Genomic DNA, 25227 nt, shown 5'->3' on the forward strand with positions numbered 1-25227 from the left:
AAAGCCCAGTAATCACCAGTCCCACAACAGTATCACAATATTATACTTTAAGAAACAAATGAAGTTTTAATCATTCAGAAAACTTAAGAGTAGGATTGTCCTCAAAATGCAAATTGTTCATTATTTTTACACTAATATTTCTATGCATTTAGTTTTCTTAACCTCTTTAACCCTGAATTTTTGTCTTTTCAACATTTCTCATTTATGAAATGACTGTCAAAAGTTTTGACATATTCACATTCAGCAGGTAGAAAGTTAAAGTTGGTTGCCCCCATTAGAGAAAATGATGCTTAATGGAAAAAAAAAAAAACAACAAAACAACAAACAGAACTCATGATAAAAAATGTCTTCTATTTAAATAGGTAAAAAAGTGTTGCATTACAAGATTCAGAATCTGCACTTACTCTTTACCCCTTTCTTCCCCTTTCGTTCCTTCTTGTACTGTTCCTTCAGTTTACTTATTAGTCCCTGGTCTACATCCCAAACCTCAGCAGTTGGGGACAGGTCATCTTTGTCTACATGCAGCATATTATTAAAAGAAAACAAATCAGCAATTGGCAATGCAAGCTGTTGGTGATTTACTGTCATAGCTGTATAAGAGCATTAATAAAAGTTATTAATAAATCTTTATTTTAAAGGTGCAGTCTCCGTTTTAAGTTTATAAAAGACCAACTTTCATTTCATACAGTTTTCCAAGGCACTGTATATTATCAGTTACATATTTGAAAATTGTATGTTAATTTGTTACCAAGAAGCAAACAAATTAAACTTCATAAGTAACTGTTTATGTTAGATACTTCAAAATACACAAAAAATCATTGGTATCCAGAAACAATTACTGCATCTTTAGAAAGACAGTGTTAAGAAATTATTCAGCCAGTGTTGAATAAGCAAATAAAAGCATTCATGCTATATCTCTCATGAAAATGCAAGCTGAGTAAGTCAGTGCCAGTTTATTCATGAAGACCACCATGCATCCTTTCGCATTCATTCTACATGCACAAGAAAGAAATCTTGCTCCTACATATAACCAGAGAAACAAATCTATAAATACAGTTTTTCACATAAAGATGAAGAAAAGTAATTTGCACTGGTGGACATCCCACTGCATTCCAGAAATTAAATCATAATTAGCAGAAATATAACATTCCACAGTAGTTTCAGAAGCATATATTTTTCTTTTTGACAAATATTGCAGAGTTAATTACTCTTTATGAAAAGTCAGGTCTCCACTTTTCTAGACTATCCATCTCAATCATTTCTGGAAACTTAGAATTACTAAAAAGATAAACCTGTTTCTATGACAAGGCAAACATAGTATCTGCAGAAGCACTTTTGCTAGTAGACAACCAGGCAGCAACCAATCTTGGTTTGTGGGCCAGTTCAGCTTTATACTCACAAATTCTTTAGGCATAAAATCACAAGACTTAGTTCCTCAGTTCCCAACTTCCAATCATATTTACAATATGATTGTACCCATTTTTGAAGATATAACCATTATAATCATGAAAGTACAAACGAGGAGTCATACACAGCAGAAACAAAGTAACATGCATTTAGAATAAAAACAATAGGAGTTATTCTAAGTACATAATTCATGACAAAACATGACAACGAATAAGCAGACAGATACCCTAGAATACTGATACATCTACCATCATTCAATAACAATCTTGATCAAAGAGGTGGAATACAGAGATGGCAAGGGCAGTGAAACATGAAATGGGAGCATAATGGCAGAGTCCCCTGAGATTGTCCACAAAGAACTGTGGTGATGAGAAAGAACAATGATATCCTACACCAAACTACAGCTACATCTACCAAACTGCAAACACAAAGACCTCAGTCTTTCTGATCACTGGGCCTAAGCATTGACAGAGAGGAAGAGTGATTACTCAGAAAACACAAGAAGCACAGAAAGATAAGTCATGCCCAGTCAAAGAGGAAAAAAATCAAAACCACTAAAATGCAATTAAAAGAAAATTCAATTAAAATATAATTAAAACTAATTAATACAATTCTAAAGCACCATATTGCAGACAAGGATTAGGGAATTAAATCAACCAGAAGATGACCACATCTAACATCAATGTAATGCTATTCTAAAAAAATTCATTTTGGTACATTTTTAAAAGTGCAGTGTATTAAACCAGGACAGTTCAGATAATGACAAAATTGAAGTAACATGTTCAGTCTGTCTACTACACTGGAAGTTTAGAAAATGTCTGTAGTGTGAAAAACAAATAGGGCATTGAACATCAAGACAAAGAATTTGAAGGAACTGGGCTCATTCAGTCAATAGAAAACAGGAAAAGCACAAGCCTGCAAATATAAATATTCAAAACCAACACCGTTGGCTGCAAAAATGTAGGCTGTAAATAGAAAACTAGATAAAACATAAACTTGGAATATGTGGGTAGGCTGTGAAATGAATTTCAAACAAGATTTTCAGGAAAACCCAGCAGTGTTTTCTCCAGCATGCCTAGATATAATAGGCTATTTCAGAACAGAGCCATGTAACTAGAAGACCTCTGCAATTGCCCCCAAGAGTGACCTTCTTTGCCTTAAACTGATACAGGACAGCACAGAGGACCCAGGATGTCCACTGACCTGTATAAGTGAGTGGAGAAATGCTGGCTTTAAATTTTTCTATTTTTTAAAAGTTTTTTGAAGATGGCCCAGGAGACTGTGAATTTCAGTTACACACTGCCACCCAGAATTCTGGGCACAGTCATTCTCTGACTTATGGTCCATCTGTAAAGAGAACTTTTGTGTTTCATGAGGAAGAGAAATCCAGTAATGAACATATGAAACCATAAGCAGAATAAAGAGACTACATAATAAGTGACATCTGCAATATGTAGCGCAATATATAACAGTATGTATATATTGATGTTTGCTTAAGCAAACTGAAGTCATAAATGCATTTTTTCTTGCCACAAGGAATTTACTTTTTTTAAAATCTAAAACTCTACTTTTTTTTTTTAGTATGTCACATCACTTTGACTCTTCTTTTAACACTGCTTGACCTTGCTCATCTTTCACTATTTTGAAGATAAGCTGTTCCTAAGTAAAACATGTTGCATAACAGGACACTTTAAATCACAATGTTTGGAATTAATTTAACACTCAAAGCATGTTAACTAAGGCACTTACATAAAATATAATGTGTCCATAAAAAAACCATAATACAGCAGGAAAGAAATGCAATCCAAACTTCAAAACATTCAGTGACAGGTTTCAAGAAGTCATCAACAGCAAAAATGTAACTATCAAATTTGGGACTGAAATACTTTAGGATATTGAAAGTAGGACATACAAATAATACTCTGCAAATAAGTACTCTAAATATTACTGAAGCAAAACTAGGCAATCTAGAGCCTAAACATCATATGTTCTCCAGAATGGAAATAAAAGCATTATATCTAATTAGAGAAGTAAATATTAACTTTTTTTTTCTAGAATGCTTAAATGTTTGCAAAGGAAAGAAGTGATAGAAGGAGGTTAATGACAGGAAAACAAAAACAGGAAGAAAGAAATAACTATGAAAACAAAACAGAGCAACTATTACATTATGAAGTAAAATTTAGATTTTAATGGAAATATTTAAGTTCACAATTGATGGAATTGTTTAGGAAGTAATAGTACATATTCATTTAAATTAAGTTTTGCCTCAACATAAATAACTAACTGGATTGATCTGGATATTTGAAGTAACAGGTTTCATAGAGTTTAAAATAACATGACAGGATAAAATAAATTGGTTTAAGTCATGTATTATTTTATTTTAGAAAGCATTTAAGTGGGACAGTATTTAATATGTTATTTGTGATAGTTAACAAAGAAGTCTTGTCATATTTACACTGATCTTTAAAAAGTAACACAATCCCATGATCTGATGGACTGTATCCTTAAATGCCCATTTAAGGAAAGAATATCTGTACTAAAATCAGTGACATACTGTGAAAAAAATATTGCTACTACAGTTGTAGGCATGTCTTTGACTGAATAGTAAGTTACAAAATATACAAAAAACTTATGAAAATTGTCTTCATACAGAAAAACTGAGAACATACTTTGAAAGATGAAACTAACTTTATGTTTTATTTCCTCCTTCCCATTTTCAGATATAAGTTTTTTGGTAGCAATGGGACTGCTGCAGTTAAATCAGCTGTCACAAGTGCATACAAACTCCTAAAGTGCTCTGCCTCATTTTGTTATGGGTTCATTTAAAATGTTATAAAAAACATTCAAACAGCTCTATGAAAAGTGTGGGTGTGTCAATCTGATTTTTAAGAGACCTTAGAATTTGGTAACTACTTGAGAAAATGACAGACATAGAACACACAGGAAAGTAATCCTCAGAAACAACAACTTGGAATTTCAATGGACAAGCTAGTTCAACACAGTAGGTTTCAGCAGTCTGCCATGGATAAATCTTTGACTGCAAGAATTATAGTATCAAACTATCTTGCCTTTTATATACTATAGTAATACTGATACTAGAACCACAATTTTCCACATCACTATGTATTTGAAGAAATGTTGCAAGCAAAGTCAAAAACTCTTGCTTCAGGTGCTACGAGACATCTTTTACCAAGAGATCTGCCTATGTGCCTAAATGAAAATACCATCAAGAAAATGCTCAAATAACATCAACTTCAAAAGGGAAGAGCAAGCAATTAAAATGATACCATAAATAGACATTTATTACCAAAACTAAAGGTAACAGCTTCTTCAGCTTCATCTTCCAACTAGAAATAAGACTGAGTTTTAAAAATAAAGGTCACTAATCTTTGACACTAGTTTTTAGGAAAGAATGGTTTCAAATCCTTGCTACCTTCAAAATCAAGACTGTATTATTTTCCTGGAAGATTGGCCATTACTTAAGTTTTGTAAATCTTTATATTTTCTTGGCTCACTGGGATGTATATTGAAGTATGACTTCATTGTCACATAAACTGCTCAAACAACATGACCTAATGGCAGTTTGGGGCTTACAATTTAAGACTTACAGTATGTAAGTACAAAATCGGTTGTATCATAGTTCAGAAATTAAGATAGCCGATTTCCCATTTAAAGGCAGATACCCATTACTTGAATCACTATTTTTTCCTTATACAAATTTTCTCCCTTCAATCTCCTCTTTTGAAACATGTAGATTGCAGAAATTACTGACTTAACATATTTTGTTTCACATCAAGTCACTAATAAAAGGTTGGGCTATTAGAAATGGTTTTGGTTTTTTTTTTTTTTATTTTGCTAATACAAACCATATTAGCAACAATATCTAAAAATCTCAGAAAAATAAAACAACTAATTGTCCATTTTTCAAGTACACCCAAGAATTAATTTAACTTAGGTACAAAAAGTCTGAAGGTCCTGATAAGGAGCAAATTAAAAAAAAAAAAAGAAAACTATTTGAAAGCAAATTTAATCTAGGTATAAAAACATTCGGAATCCTAGCCTTTCCTATATAACAAAGAAAATATTCTTCTCTTAGTTTTGAAATCAGAAACAAAACCTGAAAGAAATGTAACTACAACTGTACTTGCACCTACAACAACATATATACGTACATATATATATGAAAGTTTCACCATACAATATATCATTTTCTAAGCATCAATGTTTTATCACCACATTCATCCACACATCCACACCATTTTAGTATTACAAAACCCTTAAGAAGTACCATGAACAAGTTTTACTTTATTTTTAAATGCTTTTATTAGTGTCTTACCCCACTCTGTTCCATCTCCTGAACTTCGAGCTTCTCCAGCTCCCTCACCATCTTCAGCTGTCACTAAGAAGTCAAATTCTTTCAAAGCTTCTTCAGTATCAGGATCATCTGTAAGGTCAGCAGCTAAACCTTCATTACCAATCTGCAAAAAGATAAATATTTTCCTGCATTTGAATCATAAACAGATTTTCTAGTCATTTAGTTTACAAGATATATTGGCTATTCTCACTGAGTAATTTGTTGCAGGGGAAAATATTTTTCAATTTAAAATGCAGAAGAAACTCTGATCTCAGTTGGCTTATCAAAACAAAAAAGAGAGGAGTGCAGTCTGCTGAACATTAGGAAATAAAAAGAACACTGACACTAGCTTTAGCAACAAAAATCCCATGCACCTCAGCTTTCACTTCTTTATTTAAGGTAAGAATTAGAAAACTTTGTTAATTTTCTTGCCCTATCAATAGCTCTGCAGAGAGAGCTTACAAACTATGCTTTCTACTGGTCCAGAAGCCTTTCCTTCTTTCTGCTTTCCAGTTCTTTTTCAATGTTAAAGCATAAGCTTGGAATATAGAGCATTTTAAGAAAATTGTCTTTTTACTATTTCTAACCATATCTTCACCTTAAACAAAATAAACAAACCCTCTACTAAGACATCAGTGAAAAGTTTTATTTTATTATCCAGTTCAAGAAATTTTCCATGTGAGGTTATTTGCAAAATGTTCTTACTTTTGCAGAAAGAGACCATTTTTATAAAGATAACTATAAACTACCCTTTTGCTTTCTATTTAAAAAAAAGCTTTATCAAAAGTCAAAAAGTAAGTCTAAGATCTTCATACACACTTAGAGATTTACTTTATAATCTTATTATCAGACTTTTATAGAAAAAAAAAGGGATGCAACTCAATGCTTGACTAATCTTTTTACCAGAAGCCCAAGGTATGGTGAAAACCCCTTCCTGACAAATCAGTTTGGAGATTTAAAGCTTACATCAAGCCAAGCTCATACTGCCAACTATTCAGGAAAATCCAATGCAGCATTCATATTTGCAAACAGTCTGGTTAGTTGTTTTGAAGTTTGCAATGTAATGTATTAAGTAAACAACCAAATCTCTTGGTAATGCATCTATGTATAACCCGTTCAGATAACAAAAGTGCAACAATTACTTTAACATTACATATCTCTATCATCTCCGGAGGAAAAAAATATTTTTTTAAAAGGAATTTCAGGTCTATTATAAAGAGAAAAAAATTATTTTACTTTGTGTTTCTTATTTATCCGATGCTTTTCTTTTCCTTCTGCAATATCTTCTATCATGTCATTCTCCTCTTCTTCATCACTATCATCTGCACTTTCTAAGAAATTGAATGTTTCAAGAACATCACCAGAATTCCTATATAAATAAAAACATTAAGAGAGAATCCATTTTACTTGCTGAAGAGATTTAAGAAGCTTAACCAGATTAAACAAAATTGCTACCTGACAGTTTAAGAACTCAAAAACCAGCAAAACAAGAAATCACTGAATGAAGAAGTTTCTACATCTGTTTAAGTCCTTATTACGAAAGCACCATTCAACAGACTCCCTCCTAAAAATAACAACTCCAAAGTGATTATATTACATAATTTAACAGTCAACACACAATTTTCCTGTATATTATGTTAGTTTAACATATATGTATGTATGTAATAGGGGTATATGTTCTTATGTATAACCAGTTTTAGTTAAGTTCATGATTCTTTGTTGTCAGCTACACTCACAGGTGTTCACAGACTCTCCAGCCAAAAGTTCAGTGTAAACTGACCAGTACATATCAATGACTAAGCAAAACAAGCTTCATGTATTTCTTATCTCTTCGCTTACCTTTTGATTTCCTGTCCCTTTTGTTTTGACGAAGGAGATTCACCTCCATTCAGGATCTGTTCTAAGTTCTTTGTCTCTACTGAACCATTTGGTTCTGAATTGGAGAGCCCAAGCAAAGACCTTACCCGCTGGGAGCGTACATCCAATATTGTATCTGTATAACCTACTTCCTGAAGATACCTAGGTAAGTTAAGAGAAAAAAAAAGAGGAAAGGATATTTGATGATAAAGGAAACTTAGTATTCATCGTAAAAATGACTGCTACTGTTGTATCATTTAAGGAAAAATAAACTTCACTATCCCTCTCACATGGAAAACCTTACTCTGTACTGCTTAAAGCTCAGGACTCCAAGATCCTGAAGAACAAATCACTATTTGCCCACCTCAGTTAGTCTGTTTCATAGAGCTCCTCAAACTGCAAGGAAAAGTAAGAATACACCAACATCCAACAATGCTACTTACTGTCGCAGTAACTGTCTGCCTTGCTTCCAGGTCAACTGGCTGTTCTGAGGTACTGCAGGAACCTCTGTATCTTTGGTATCTTCTGAAAGACACAGTGTCATAGTTAACATCTAACTTATACTGCTTTAAGACACAAACAAAAATTCCCATCAAGTCAGAAATATTCATAATGATCTCTAGTTTCAACTGGGTATAAATGTACCCAAAATGTGTCATTGTAAAACAGAAGGAGTTGGGGAAGGGAAGGAAAGGAGGAAGAAGGAAGGGAGAGGCTGGCATAAAAATCTGCAGACGAAAATTTTAAGGTACACTATACAAATACAGGCCCAAAGACTTCCCAAAGACCAACATTTCAAAACCAGTAAAATGCAATTCAACTTATTAAAGAGCCCAGCATTGTTAGGAGAAATGCCTTCTTCCATCTGCAATACTTTGAAGAGCAAAACTGGTATTATCAACTTGGTATTTACAACTGCAAAATCAAATCCACTCTAGAAAAGCAGTTAGGATAGACTATTTTTTCTTCTTTGGAGTCTTTTCCTTTATTTAAGATAAAAACATTCAGAGCTTCTACAAACAAAAAAAAAAGTCAATTAATTTTGATTTTCAGATTAAAAAATATTTACCCCATTTACCCCACAACTTCCCTAGATATATTCCCTATAACAGACCTAAGAGAGGGGTGAAGAGAAGAAAGCTGCAATAAATTAAACAGACAAAAATTTGTTGTTAAAAAGTTACCTGATTCAAAAGTTGGCATTTTCAAGTCACCTTGGTTCAATTCTGTGCCATATTTTAATTTATGATATTTTGCCCTGAAAAAGTATGCAGATGTTTATCAAATTAGTAGACAAGACTTTGATCAACTCAAAACCTTCTACTGTTCCCATTTAAGGCAACCATACCAACATAGTACAATTAACCCAGCTAGAACTGTTGTGATAATTCTTGCATCAATTACTTCTAGTCTTTCAAGAACACAGTTTTGAGATAGTATTTTGACAATTACTCACAATTATCAAATAACTTACAGACAAGAGTTTAGTGTGTTCTCTAAGAACGTGGGGTTTTTCCTGTGTATCAGCTAATAAGAGAACCTTTCAAAAACCAGCAGGTACAAGAACTTAGCAGAAATAATTTTTCCAGTTCTCATAGTTGTATTTTACCACTGTCATAGGTAGTCAATTACATCACAACGAATGAACTTCCTATTTGGGGTTCCTGCCTATCCTACCACTTTCAATTTCCATTTCAATTGGTCTCCTGTTCTGTCTTTGCTTATGATACATATCCCTCAGAAGATCCATGTTAGAGTGGTTGTTTCTCTCATCACCTGTATTCTCTTCTGGATTTTCTCTTTCTCACTGACTGGAGGCTTAGCTTCCAATTTCTACTTAGTCCTCCTATGCAGATGCACCTCAGTCCTTCCCATCTTCTGATCTCTAATTCCCTAACCCTAATAGCTACTTCTCCATCTGATATGCTAGGGCCTGAACAGCAGGCCTACGCCTGAATTGACTTACAAGATGAATCTTGAACATGATGTGATCAAGGTTCTCGAGTTAAAAATAGATGACAAAAATTTATATTAGTTGTTCTTAATGCCAAACTGGCTGCTGTAGAGACATCTGTATAACCTTATCTAAGATATATTAAGAGATTCTCCCAACTAATGTCCCTAAAGGCTTGTTAGTAGGAGAAATCCTCCCAACCTATATACCTAGAGACTTGTTAATGGAATATTTTAGGCAAAAAGTCTCCCAGCCATGGCCTGTGCTCTGGCCCTGGCTGGTTAGAAAGCATGCCATCAGAACCAGATGTTTTCTGCATAAAAGGCTAACAAGTCACTTGGATTTGTTGATTTGGGCCTATAAAAGCTGGACCCCTTTTTGGGCAAACCTGAGACCTCACCTATGAGTGGACATGCACCACATAGGATTTTCCCAATTACCAGGAAGGCTTCTCCAGGTCTTCACTGCAAAAGGACTGTGACTCTGGATGATGGTGAAGTACTTAGGCAATTGGTGATGTATCCTTATCAATAACTATTCTCTCTCATATAGTAATGATTAGATATATTACCTGGCTAATTTTTGTTTGTTGCTAAAGCCAAATGAGTAATATGCTTTCTGTTTTATCAAACGTATCCCCTTATGTCTCTGTTACCTCAGTATTAATAATAAAACAAGACTATTCTTTCCACTGGTGTCTGTGTCCATCCCACCACCTCCATCAACTGGCAAAACACCACCACTTTGTAAAATACTGGTCTTGGTGATACCATTTCCATGAAAGTATGTATGAGCCTTCAAATATCCTCTACCCAAGTTACTTATCAAAACGCTTCAGCTCCCTTTACAACCAGGAATCTCATCTGAAGTACCTATGCCTATATCCTGGAATTCTCAAACTTTATCACTGATCTTTCACAGTTTGACTTCTACCTCATAGATCCTTTGCAAAAATACTCAAAATCTCAAGGTACAGAGCGCTAGGTGTTCTGCAGTAGAGCCAAAGCGAAAAATATCCATAAGAACATTAGCAGCCATATTTTGAAGAACCCTCTAAGCAATACAGTTGCCTATCACACCAAATGAAACATTTCACCACAGGTTTAAGAATAACTGAACAACACTTAGCTCCCATCAATCATAAAAACTATTTTTGAGTATGATACTTCTCAAGTAAAGACACATAATGGAACAATGTGCTGGACAAAATCAAGGATTTCCAAAAAAACCTTCTCCAATGCCTGAGCCACTATTTCAAGTGTTTTCAAACTGAAAGTACAGGTTGGTACTCAAACCTTACGGCACCTTATAGTGCCTTATATATATTTGATGGCAAGGATTTTCTTCAAGATTACACGAATTTTTGCTAAAACTGCAATTAGGAAGTCTCATTAACAAACTGTCAGTAGATGGCAACATTGACCCTTTTCAGTAAGATAAAATCCTTCATTTCATGACAATCACACTGTAACTGAAAAACTTGATAAAGCTCCTGAAGACTTTTTGTGACCTGAATCCGACTGCCAACTAAACAGAATCATATTTTTAAACTATTTATGAATATGTTCATAGCTCATCCCTGCACTAGTCAGACTGTCTAGCTCAGGTCCTCTGTTTAAAATGAGACAAAACTTTGTGCCATATTGTAATAAGGCAATGTTCCACTAAGCTTTTCAAATATGAGAAGTACAGTGAGAGACTGGAGAAAATTATTATTGGCTCAACACAACTGAAGTGTGTCTGGTTAACTTGAAGTTGGATGGGCTAGAGTTTGCTAAGTCAATGCCTTGCTTTCTCTTGATTTAATGTTTAGTTTAAAATTTGCCCTTATCTTCCAAAGTTTGTTGTTCAATTTCCTGAGAACTTTGTCATGTTTTCCCATGTACCTGCCTCGGGATATAAAAAAAACCTAAACCCCTTTAAGAAACTTGCCAAGCTAGACTGGGGATTTACAAGTACATACTACAATTTATATGCCCTATAAAGTACTGCCTTTTTGGGGGGTAAAAAAACTCAAGCAACCCTGAACAACCAAAATTAAAATAATTCAAGTCAAATAAAACTGACAAAATATTTTTTGCTCAATTCATAAGTGAAGCCAATAAAGCACTATAATTGAAAAGGCAACCTAAATTTGTTCAATTTAGAGCTATGACATACTATTTAGGAGCAGTTGCTCCATTTTGGAGTTACAGTTTGAAAACACTAATTAAAATTCTACTTCAACTGTTCATTAGCACAGATGATGATGTATCTGATCTAGAATTATACCAATGACTAGCCACTACAAAAATTAATCTTCTTAAATTCCAATCAACTATATATTCACACACATCTATTCCTTTCTCTGTTGGGGCCATTACTAAATACTTTAAAAAACTAACAAGCTACAATGTCATTAACAAGTCAGTGACAATACTCCTCCACACCACAGAGTAACTAAATTCTACAAGGAGCAATGTTTCAATCTTTGGAGCATTGACTTATCTAAGTCTAGGTTTCCGTGAGTAAAAACAACACCCTAACTTGATTTAACTGCTTCCTGCTATTTAACTGTTGAATTACACCACTCAGTTGCAAGGGTGTAAATTAGCTCCAGTCTAAAGCCCACAAAGCCAAAATACAGCCACAGCTTTATGATTTCAGCAAGTCGCATTAAAGACTATGGTAACAAAGCTCAGAGTGGCTCAGAGCACACAACAGACAACATCTGGCTGGGTCTGCAAAGCATGATAAAAGAACACCCATTAGATACAAACAAAGAAACTCCATTCACATAACTGCATAGGATCTAATTTTATTACTAAAAAATTATCAACTATCAAAGCATTTAAGAACACTAAAATATAGTTTTACTTGTCTAAAACAGTATTATACATGCTTAGCGATAAATACTAGAAATATCAAACTACTTTGTAACAACTAATGCATTTTATTTAATGCACACATTGATGTTCTGCTTCATAACCTTTTTCTGAGAAATCACAACAGTTGTCTGAATGAGTTTGTTCCCGACTCCTTTTAAGTGGTATTTCACTGCATGAAACTTTTTGATGGCATCAGGGAGTTAGCAAGAAGAAAAACGGTGGGGGAAATTAGGTGCAACACTGAAATTTGCTGTCAACAATCTTCATGTCTGAAATTCTCAGAATTTATTTTGCTTTGAAGCTGGTGTATTTTCATTAGTTGTGATTCTTCACTCAGGGGAACAATGACAAGAAAATAAAGTCTATTATCCTGAATAGTGAGTGCAACAAGCAAGAAACTAACATAATATAATTCTTGGATGATTTACTGGTAAGTCAGTATCTGCTTGCTTTCAATTACTCAATCCATCATGCTTTCACAGTTAAATCCCCTCAAACTATGGAGCATTTGTAGCTTCCTCGTTGCCTCCCACACACTCACCAGTCAACTCAAGTTTCAATTCCCACTTCTAAGCAATCTTCATGAGAATTACGGCTGGCATTTAAGCCAGGCTCTTCCTCTTGAAAACTACTGCAGTGTTGGATTGCACCCACTAGCCACAAGAACTAAAGCAAACAGTATGCTCCTGCTGTTATTCTTCTGGTGTACATGTTTACAGGTTTCTTAGCCATCAGATGAATTTTAGAATTTCATGGGAAGACTATAAAGGAAGCTTCATTTCAGGAAAGCAATGAGGTTTCACCAGTGCCATTCAACTTCTAATTACGCATCCTCTTATAGGATGCCTTCACTCTGCAGGTGAAATTAAGTGCCTCTGATTTATCTAAATAAGCAGGCAATTCTCACTGCTTTATGGTGTATATTTGCAAAAAGTCCCTATGCAGCACACAGTTCATTACTGCCAAAATAAGCAAAACCTTTTCCTTCAACTTCAGAAAGTTACTTACATGCAAGACACCTGCATCTGCCATAATAGGATATTATTTCTTTGATATGCTCAGTGTTCTTTACACCCCAAGACTGCATACCTTTCATCTGCCCCTAACCCAGAGTGACTCAATACTTTGAATTACTTTCCATTAAAAGGACAGGGCTGAATGAAGTAATAGATCCTTTCTGCCTATTATTTCACTAGAAAATTCATGATGTGCCGATATGGCCTTCTGTATGAACATACAATGTTTTCTGAAGCACCTCTATACTGGACTCTTCACACAGAAGAATGAAGCCATCTTGCCAAAACATTAGGGTTTAATATGAAAACAACTGAAACTTATTTCTGTACTAGTCCCTTACTCATAATAATGATCCATAATATAAAATGTATTTAGACATACTTTATGCTTGGACAACTAACTTAAAAATATCCAGGTGAAATCTCACCACATTTTGATACAAAATTTAAAATTTACTCCAGCAGGAATTTTTCCCCAAAATCAAAACACACAAATAAAGCCTACATATTTTGTTGCCTGATTGTCAAGATGTTTCACCATTGGACTCAACTACTTTTTAGAGGTAAGATGAAATTAAAAATATAAACTGAGTTCTCTACTGAAAGTATAGGCACTTGACAAGATTATTTCCCAAGTGATTTTACAAAATTAACTACCAATTTTGGTTAAATAAAATAATCAGGCAACAAAAGAAGGTAGGTTTGAAGGACATTAGCCTGTACAGACTGAATGAAATTTTAATTTTTTAAGCAGGAAATTAATGCTACAGAAAACATACCTAATGAGGCTAAATATGCAAGCACCTAGCATATGAAAAATACCCAAAACCACCAACTTCAAAATGAAAAAACAATTTTTAAACTATTTTGTTCCTTCACAAAATATAGTTTTCATCATGCAACACATACAACATAGTTGAAAAGGACCAAGAGAGCAGTATTTTTCATCCTTTCCAATTTAACACAACTGAAGCACACATAAAGGTATAGTAATAAGGTATGAACCCTTTGGGGTTACTCAGTATAACCTAACTTGAACCCAGAAAAGAGAAAATGTCCTGTTTGTCTATTTAAACACAAGTCCAAACATTTTGAAAATTATGCAACTTTTTATTATAGAAGACACTAAATTTTGTTAAAAAACACAAGGTGAAGACAAGCAATCTTAAAGATAATGTACATAAAGTAAATCAGAATCATCTAATAAGGCATTTCACTTAATGTAAGGGAAATCATCTTAGTCTATTAAGTTTTTCAGGTCAGAAAAAAAACTAAACAATTTGTATACCTACCTTTCTTGTTTTAATGCATATTCTAACATTTTTATTCTTCTCACTAAATCTTTCTTCAAATTTTCTTGGCCCTTTCTTTCCCCTTGTAAAAACGCTATCCGAGCCTGAAAACACACAAAAAAAGAGGCAAAAACATTTTATTCCCTTTTGTACCCAAAAGAAAGCAACAAAGTCTGTCGCAAAAGGAAGAAAGAAAAGGAAAAAAACTGTATTGTATTAATTATTTCAGCAATTCAATAACAACGAAAGTATTTCTACCCTAGACTACTATTTTCTGTTCAAGATGAACAGGTATTAAAGCCTATGTAGTAACTCTACAAGGCACAAATGGCAACCAAATGAAACATTTTGATATATGCACACACTTGTGTCCTTACAGCATTATTAGCATAAGTTCTATTATACATTTTCTTCCAAACCAAAAGCCATATTAAATTAAGTACACTGCAATTAGCAATTCACCTTTTAATGCCACCATACTGATCAGATGAAAAAATGATTACATAAGTCCAAATAAAGAATTTACAAATCCATTATACAGGAAACAACTAATTTATGGATTCACATTTTACTTAGTAGTGAAAACACCTGAATTTTAGACTATCAGTGGACAACTGGGTTTAGTGTGCTGCTCTATATGAAGAAAAATAATGTTTTTTTTCCCAAAGCATCCGTCATACTCCCCACCTAACTTAAAAAGAAGCAAGGAAAATTCCTACTTGCCTGCTTACCTAGTAGAAGATAATAAATTCAGCACAATATATAAGCCATCTCAACTACTGCAAAACATTAGAGTTAAAAAATAAACACAGTAACTTTATCAAGGGAAAAAGTAGTTTTTTCACTACAAAGTGAAAGGACTTGTGTTTTGATTTTTGCAAGCATCCTACGGAATACCAGGGAATTAGCAGATGGGAATACAAAATTTAAACAGTTAATGACATCAGCGGATTTGTCATCATTAGGGAAACATAATTACAAACTCATTTGTCCTCTCTATGACTTTAACTTGATTGAAGTCATTGACTAGCTAATTCACTACTAGGTTCACTATAAAATTTTTTGGAAAAGGGATTTAGAATAAGGAAAGTAAAGGAGAGACCACATTGCTCTACTGAGCTCAAGAACACCACCACCATTTCATTAGCAAAGGAGGCACCGGAGGAGGGAGGAAGTGCTATTATCGGCACCCAATCTATCCGTGAAGATTTTTGCAAAGGGCGTGGTTGCACATTTTCATTACTCAGTGGTTATAGTCTGAAACAGTCTAACCACGGTGATTGCAGAGTTGCATTCTCGCGTGGCTCCTTTCCTGAGCCCAAGTGTTATCACCCTGTAAGACTTCACACATCAACCCTGATTTTAGCCACTCTGGCCTTGTGCTCTATGGTGAACCAAATTAAAATATGTTTCTTTACCTTGCATAAGCTAACTACTGAAACAATCAATTAAAATCCTAGTGAGAACAAGGCACTTATGAGAATTTCAGTTAAAAGTCTGTCATGAAAGCACTCAACTAACCACTGGCACTTGGTGAGGAACTGTAAGGAGCCAAAGCACATTGCAAGAGAGGAGGGACTGGGGAGGAAACAACACCAACCTGACACCAAAAAACCCCAAACATACCCAAACAGACTGTACTGATCGCACAGATATGTAAAGATAAAAGGTAGAGAACAAGGTCCAGAATCAGCAAACCCAACAAACCCAACTATACTCAACTGCAACTACGCTAGATTCTAAAAAACACTCCAAAAATTACTCTAATCAAATAGAAAGTTAACAGCCTTCTACAGACAACTAAAATTGTAATTTCCACTCCTCTAGTACCTAGGGCAGCAACTGACCAACTTCACAAGCCTAACATACTATCCCAATTTTCATTAGTCAGCGCACAGTTGTTCCACAGCACACATAAAAGAGTTACAAATGTGTTTTTTTTTAAAAATGCTACTGGTACATATGCACGACAGCATATTACAAACACTTGAGAGTTTAATGGTTGCCCACAGACCCCATCTACAAAAATAAACTCAGAACTACTCTGGTAGTTATCTGATGAGGGTTATGAAAGCTCCTATGCCCTTTGACTTGAATGCAGCTTTCAACACTTTCCAAAATTAAGGTCTTCTGTAAGTGATGGGCTTCTCCCCTTTACTTTTCTTCCATTGGCCAGGACCCTTTTGTAACGATTTGATACATCTTAGCTGCAACTGTTGACCCTTATTGCACCCTCAGAGAGGAAAATAATGTAATTGTAACCTACACAGAGGGAGGCATCTGCTTCCCAAATGCTCACAGCCAAACTTTTTCATTATGGAAATGATTCAGGAATACTTGGCCACACAGAATCAAGTCTCCATACTTGAAAGTACTGCCTGGACCTCATACTTTTCAACCAAACAGCTTAATGAGCTACATGATCTTGAGACTACTACAGAATAACAGTATAAAAATAAAATTAAAAAAAATACAATAAAATCCCAAAATTTTGCTTTACAAAATGAACCCAAACCCCACTTTTCTATACAACAGTATTTATAACAATCTTTACAGAGTCCAATAGGTTGAAGAGAAAGGTTACCACAGAAGAATGCACTTTGCAGTTGAAGCTCTGACATTTTTGCCTATATTAGCAGACTTTTATCAGAATTGCTTTCTGTAATTGTTTGTATACATGTTTGACTGATTTGGGGATTTACTACTTTTTTCTCATTGTAACCATCACATGGCTAAAACATAGCAGAAGTTAGCTACGCTCACTTCTTTAGAAACACCGAAAATCAATTTAGACTTGAGGAATACTTAGTCATCAAGGCCTTCAATACAAAACCAAGAATCAGATTGCCAAAAATCTACTCTAGAAATTAATCAGCTTGTCTCCTTCAGTCTTGAACTGAGAAAGGACAAGTGTCAAACCTGATACACTGCACGACCATGAGCCCTATGAATGAACACACCTCCTTTTTTGAAAAGCAGTAAATCTCATGGTTGATAAAAGTGCAAAGCAAATGAATTGCCCTCAGGGGTGATGAACTTAGGTTCTACACACAAAGACAAATGCACAAAAATTATATCTACATAATACAACTTTCACAATCCTTATATACTCATTTGCTTTGAAACAGCTCTCAGAAGAGATAGATTTGATGCGATTTCTAAATATACTGATGACTTAAGACTGTGTAGCACAAAAACCAGGAAAGAAAATGGCACACAACAATTTTATACTCACCTTTCTACCCCATACTCCACCCTCTCCAGTTATAACAGAATTCCTTCCACTGCCTTAAACTGATTTGCAAGTCCCCAGGCTGATACCAAGAGGAGCAATCCTCCTCCTATTTCTGCTCCTTCTGCTGTGCTGACTTAGCTGCTTGCATTGAAACACATCTACTGAGAAAATAATTCTGTTTATTTTTTACTTGGTTCTGACTTACATCAGTTTCCTAATCCTACTCTGTCTGTAAAGCCATGGGAGTAACTCAGGCTGGCACAAGGGGTGCAAACAGGATACAGACGTAACAACCCCTTCCAGTGACAACATTTTCTTAGTTCAGCCTAAACTAATCACGACATCATAACCTGCATATCTAGCGCTGAAGGGTTTAAAAAACATGAACAGAGAGATTAAGAAAGTCAAATATAAGTCTTAACTGTTCTGAATTGAAAATTCAATCAAAATGCATTTTCTACTATGTTTCTACAAAACTGACATTTAAACAACTCTGGGCTCCCTTTACACCTTGGCCCTCAGCTGCACATAAAGAGTACCACCACACCAACTCGCTCAGCTTTATTCTGAAAGTGAATTCAGGGAGCTTTGAGAAGAGTGACACATACTTTGTATTTGTGCAAGGATGCATTAAATAACGCCTGAAACTAGGCAAGATAGAATTCAACGGACAAAGAACTGTCTGGGGTTAAAAAACTACAAAATGCACAAAAAGAAAGGAACAAATAAAAATTCTAACATGTAATATTCTACACTTTGTAAACTCAGTACTGTTTTAACAGCATGCTGTATGTAAGACATACATGCATTTTGTAGTTGAAAGGGGTTTCATCTTTTAAATAGGAAGTCTGACCATACTCAAAACAGTCAACAGTCTTTCACAAAAACTCTAAGACCTCAAACAAGAAACTTTCCCTTAAATTATAGGAATAATTAAAATCACATTTCACTGATACTCCACATCCCCAGTACGCAATTATACTGTTTGATGAAAGTGTAACAGAAGACTTAAAGTAGTTCACTAAATTACTTACAAGTAACTTGAAATTATTAAAAATATTGTTTATCATTTGGAAACTCATATATCAAAATTTAAAGGAAAATATTCCTGGGAAGAAAATGAGGATATTTTCCCCCACCCCTTATTTCGAAAGAAACTCCTGGAATTCTTCCCTACACTTCATACAGTACCAACCATGGCAGCATTTACATTAAAATTGCACTTTATTGTTTAAACTGCCCAGAAAAGCCTGACAAAGCTCACGTTGATCAAACATATTTCTCCAAGCCATTGAGGATACAAGAAGGAAGTTATTACAGCATTTTGGGAAGGTAAAATTGCATATGTAACCTAAAGGTTATAGTAGTTAGGATATCCAGATAGGATTTGATAATCTTATTGTATTAATAAATTCTGACATGCCGTATTTAAAATACTTGTTCAGCATCTCAAACCTAGTGAAATGTATTAAAGGGAAAAAGAGGCATGAAAGAAACCTGGATGGTAAAGCATGGAAGACTGATTAAAGCTTCCTCCTCAACTGCTGAAACACTAACACTTTCCCATACACTTCAAACAATCAAATTCTAATGAGTTTACCAATACAGGACCACACTCAGAAAATACTTCCTTTCCATTTCAGTTTTAAACTTTGTTAACTCTTAGTCTCTATAAATTTAACTATTGGTCTCTATAAATTTATTTTGAAAAAACTCAACTGTATGTGAAGTAATGCCAGCTATGCAGTGCTTGTGTTTTGTTTTTCCAAAGTCCATTCAGACTTCTAGGAGGAAGGTAGGAAAGGCCTGCAGTAAGTTGGAAAGACGTGCAATACACTGAAACTACTCAGTCCACACACTGAACGGTATGCTTATCCTAGCTGGGCATGTCACAAACCTCAGAACAACAGGAACATTTTATCATACAATAATACTAATCTAATCTTGATTTTTAGGTGTTTATTATGCTGAAATTGAAGTAGAATGGTTTTGGAAAACTAAAAAATACAGGGGAGGTGGAAGATTTGACTCCTAACAGTCATTTAAGAGTGAACACATCTGTGCAGTAATCAAAGTTCTAGTTCCCACTCACAAAAGGGAACCTGAACATAAGAGAAGCCTTCACCTTCAGTTTTCAACAAACACAGTTTGAAACTTCAATTCCTTCAGAACAACTAAAAGTATGTGTTTTAGCGTATTCTTACAGATCTGATTATGTTTATATATTTATTGTGAATGCAATTAATCTTTAAACTGTCAACTGAGGACTAAAAGAGATCTTGACTAGTATAAATAAATAAATTTAAAAAAAATCATCTTTCTTTTGTAAATTAAAGTCTTGAGATTCCCTCTCTACTAAGTTGACAGTACAATAGATGTCACTGGTAAGATCAGGATCATACGTGTTTTCAAGACATACTACTTTTAAAGACTCTGTAGAATAAAAAAATAATTGGAAGATAAAAAGAATAAAAACAACACCTTATCTATTAACAGAAGATCTTTGCTTCATAAAATAAGCTAAGGTTAAAGATGTGGAAAAAAGAATATTTTAATAACTAGTTAATACCAGTGTACATTCGATCAACCTTTGCAAATAAAGGTAATTTTCTGCACAACCTTATGAACAGTCAGTTAAACATGGGGATAGTGAACTACTACACTTAGAGCAGCAAAGCTGTTTTGTGAAGGTCACATTTTTACAGATCTCTTCCATTTGAGCTGATGATCATTTCTTGCTCCTCAATTTATACTTTTTTCAAAGACTCAAGTGATCTGATAGCTTGTTAAAAGCAAATCCTAACCACTAGAAAAGTGACATACTAGAGCAACTTTTGGATAAGAGCAGCAGAAACAAGAAATCCAGCTAGCTCTAAGGAGGTTAATGACACAGCTGACATACAAGGATTTACTCATCCTTAAGTCCTCATCAGTCCTACAGTGCGTATGGGAAAGACCAGGCTTGCAAAACTTTCTCCTGTACTTAACCTGTCCTTCCTCTTTCCAACTCTCAGCAAATCGGTCACATTTAAAGGCTTGCCTCTTCACTACAGGGCCAGTACTGTCAAGTTTAATCAGCTTCTTTGACCAACTTGGAGAAAATCCAGCCATAAATTCCATCCTCTTCTGTATTAGGGTCAAACTTCGAAGTTACAGCTTACATTCAGCATACAACTGCCTTCCTTCTGTCACTCTTCTTAAGAATTTTTTCACTGAATGATTTTTTCTTAGGATTTTTACAGCCACTCTCTTAACCAAAGTGGTATTTAGAACAGTACAGTAACAAAACTAATACAATTTATAATTGTGTTTTTAAAGTCTAACAACCCTCTAAACACCATGGTTTGTAAACAAAGTAAACCAACTCTCTTTTCATAAACTTTTATCCAGTAAGGAGTATGGATGTAAGGGGGAAAAAAAGACAAACTATATGTCCTGAAGAAGTAGAAGGCACTAAAAACAATGGATTCACACTCTGGTAGCATTATCCTCAAGGACTAAAATGTACAAGTCTAAAAACTGTTAATTATAAAATCTTTCTTTTTAATAACAAATGCAAGTGGCCTTGGGAGTTTATCATTCATTGATCACTCTTGTAGTAGTGCTCTTCTTGCAAGAACAGGCTTATAATATTTTGCTTCAGTTTAAAACTTACCAAACAATGAGCACAGTTTAATTTATAAATTAGTCTTCCTTTTCAATTTCAGTCCCAGAGATACTCCTTCAGAAAAGTAAACTCCTGCCTAACTTTCACCATCCTGAAAGCACATTCTACTCTGTAACACTCGATTATAACATTAACTTCAGGAAGAGTGAAAATGATCTGCTCATTATCATCAACAGACTGTAAAAGAACTACCAAAATGCTCCATGTCACAATGTCAGAATATCAGTCACTGTCCCTACATACCAGCTCTCTCCCTCTCCCCAAAATTAGACTTCAGACCTGAGATCCAGCAAATTTTATTTGAAGGCCATTAAACAAGCATTATTTCTTTATTCAACTGACAGTTGACAGGAATGCTTGAAGCCACTACATAATCTAAGTAGACACAAATGCTCATTATTACTTCAAAAAATGCTCACTCATTTTTATCTCCAAGTTTTCTTCACCACTATCAATATAATTCTACTGAGGAATTAAAATCTTTCCATTCAAATATTGAATGCCATCACACAAGATAATCAAACAGCCAAGTAAAACATAAGCAGCAAAAGTAATACTTACTAGGTATAAACACTATTCTATCAAGAGTCTGAACACCATATTTCAACAGCATTTCTTAAGCAGGTTAAGTAATCCATGAAACATGTTTGAAAGCAAGCTCCAAAGACTCTAAGGTAGTCATGTTCCTAATAATAATTTAAGAAAGCTCTGCAAACAAACACAAATTAATTCTCTTTACAGTTCAGACTGACAATATAAGTAGCCTTCCTCAAAGAACTTTCTGAAGTTCGAGTCACAAAGTAAAACTAATAATCCTCGATCTATTTTCTTAACAGACTTTCTATGGAGAATTAATTTGTTTCACATTAGCTTTTCCAATAAATGAAATAAAATATAAGTGTTCATGTGCCTTTTACAGAAAAGAAGTTTATACAAGATGTTAGGCGATCACCCATCACATGATGTGTTTATCCAGATGGACACTTTGTCCAGAACAATCCTATGAGAGACAGTATCAAAAACTTAACTGAAATCCAAAACTATTACATCAGCTGGCTTTACTTGATCAACAAGGTGGGCCACTTGGTCATAGAAGGAAACCAGGTGTGATAAGCAGGATTTTCCTCTCATGAAGCCATGCTGGCTGTGACCAGTGAGTGTGTTGTCTTTCAGGTGTTTTTCAGTGGCTCCCAGAATAAACTTCTCCATGATTTTACCAGTCACTGAAGAGGGATTGACAGGCCTCTTGTGACCAGGGTCATCCTTCTTGAAAGCTGGGATGCTAGTCAGCTTCTAGTCAACTGGCACATCTCCAGATGTCAGCCAAAAATTAGCATTTCTTTCACACATGAAAATGAATTCTTACTGGAATATCATTTCGTAAGAAATTATTGCATGTCTGCACTTTTTAAATCCATGAAGTCGTGGTATTTCCCAAATGTCTGTGCTGGAAAAAGCCCACAACACAGCTTCAACACCAATAACAAAAGCTGACTCTTGCTAAAAATATTAGCTATCAACTCTAAGTATTCCCTCTGTCAATTAACAAAACTGTATACAGCACTTCCTATGTAAATTTTCTATTTTAAACATTTTGTACATTATTCCAGTATGAACTGCTTAAGAGATGCAAAGCTTGTGAGCAGTACCTTCTCTGCAGAAGAACTAATGAAAACAGACAAAGACAAGCTTGTGGACAAGTATGAGTCAAGTCACTAGGTTCGACAACCAACAGCAAAATACCCTGTAACCACAGATTACAGTGTTTCAAACACTTCAGAAATACTCTTGGCCATCACAAGCTATGTCACCACAGTGCAGCATGCATTCTGAAAACATCTGGCATCATCATTGATGTCATTTATTAATGACATGTTCTACATAAAGTAATGCTAAAATAATGCCTGAAGAAATTTCACTTCACTTTGAAGCCTCTGAAGTAGTTGTCTGTCCAGACCCAAACTCTCATATTTAACCATGCAACAATAATCAGAGATTCAAAAGAAACTGTTGAATATGCTTTTATCTTTTCTCTATAGTACTGAAATATAAATAATAAGGGTGCTCAAGATAGGTCTGCAATTTTCACATAATGCTATGGAATGGCCCCAACATACAGTACAAACTGATTGCAAAAGACAGACTGAAGTGCAATGGAACCAGAACAAGGAAAATTCTTCAAGAAAGGTCAGGATTACTTTGCAATTGTTGAGTCTTAGAATTTATACTGCAAGAGTTCTTGCACGTTTTCTTCGACCTTTAATTTTTCAAGAACAGCTTCCTGCCCTGGACAGGCATATTCAACAATCCAGCAACAAACTATCAAACTACTTGTTCTTTGATACTTGCTTTCTATAAACTGGCAAGGTCTCTGCTTTAGTTATTAAACAAAAGGTCATTGCCTGTCCTAGTAGAACTAGCTATGTTAACTACATTCCACCTATTACAGCACTGGCTTCCCTCTCATTTAACCAAGAAACCAAGAAATCCCTTAGTTCCCTCAGTTCCAAGGGTCCAGTTCTTCATTTAAGTGTGATGCCTTAAGAAAAAGCATGGGAAGACCATACAAACTCAACAGCAGTAGATTAGACTACAGTAATAGCTAGCTTCTTGTGAATCCATTTCAATTTCCACTGTGTCTCCATGCAGAAAGATTCATAAATTTGCACTGTATAAAAATTATGTCAGTATGTTTTACACTTGTTGCCTGATTATTTCTCTGGGTGTTCTACCAAAACAAAATACAAGAACTCCAAAAAACAGAAGATCAAAACAAAACAAAACCATCCCAAAAAATACACACACAAAGAAAACAAGAAACAACAACAAAAAGCCATTACCCAGCTTCCCACATATATCTGTCACACTCTTGCTGGGATTTCTTTTTTTTAAGGTGAAGTTCCAGTCTGCTGTGTCATATCTCTTAAATGAAACTATTTTCTACTGTAAATTAAAAAAAAACTCTGAATAAGTCTAAAACCCAGTGAGGCACCTAATAAGGCTACCTCTCAGACTGCTTTTTGATTTAGCAAGAAGACTGACTGTTAAATGGATTGGTCTTCAAGATGTTATTTCCAGACCTCAAGTAGTATTATGTCAAATTTTCAGCATTCTTTTCAAAACTGACACTAAACAATGAGACATTATATTACAATGTTGGTTCTGCACAGATCCGAAGACAGAAATCACTTCCCAACTTCTGTACTTATAACTCCCTTATAGCACTTATAAAGCCAAGGATCATTTGGGGGTTTTATTAATTTCTTTTAGCAGGAAATTCACAGAAGTTTTGGAAGACAACAACTCAGCATGACTATTTCAGCACAAGTTCATCTTCAGTTGCAGTTGCTTATTCTGTCATTATCATCTCTATTTTCTGTATTCCTCCTAAATGTTGAATGTTGCAAATAACATCTTTGAGACAAAACCCAAAAGTAGTTACACACCTTGGACCATCACTACCTAAAAGGATTCACACACAGTCTTTTAAACCACTTGACATTTTTGGGAATGCACTTTGCTAGTAAAAGAAATTTCTTTCCAGTAAAGTCACAACTACAACTAAAAAGACTAATTAT

At 34.7% G+C, this 25227-nt stretch overlaps 1 protein-coding gene across 6 annotated transcripts in view; it reads right to left on the minus strand.

The window, feature by feature from the left end:
- The window catches only part of STRN3 (striatin 3), a 59212-nt gene that overhangs the window by 25486 nt on the left and 8499 nt on the right, over window positions 1–25227 (minus strand). For 3 of the 6 annotated variants that reach the window (XM_030274607.4, XM_030274604.4, XM_072930197.1), the window contains exons 2-8: window positions 14748–14851; window positions 8803–8876; window positions 8062–8143; window positions 7601–7780; window positions 6998–7130; window positions 5744–5885; window positions 405–515 (exon numbers count right to left, since the gene is read on the minus strand). In XM_030274607.4, the coding sequence (XP_030130467.3) occupies window positions 405–515; window positions 5744–5885; window positions 6998–7130; window positions 7601–7780; window positions 8062–8143; window positions 8803–8876; window positions 14748–14851 (826 nt within the window). The remainder of the gene's footprint in view (window positions 1–404; window positions 516–5743; window positions 5886–6997; window positions 7131–7600; window positions 7781–8061; window positions 8144–8802; window positions 8877–14747; window positions 14852–25227) is intronic. The other 3 variants (XM_030274608.4, XM_030274606.4, XM_030274605.4) reach the window with 2 other exon arrangements.

Source organism: Taeniopygia guttata, chromosome 5, assembly GCF_048771995.1.
Source record: "Taeniopygia guttata chromosome 5, bTaeGut7.mat, whole genome shotgun sequence".
Taxonomy (NCBI): Eukaryota; Metazoa; Chordata; class Aves; order Passeriformes; family Estrildidae; genus Taeniopygia; species Taeniopygia guttata.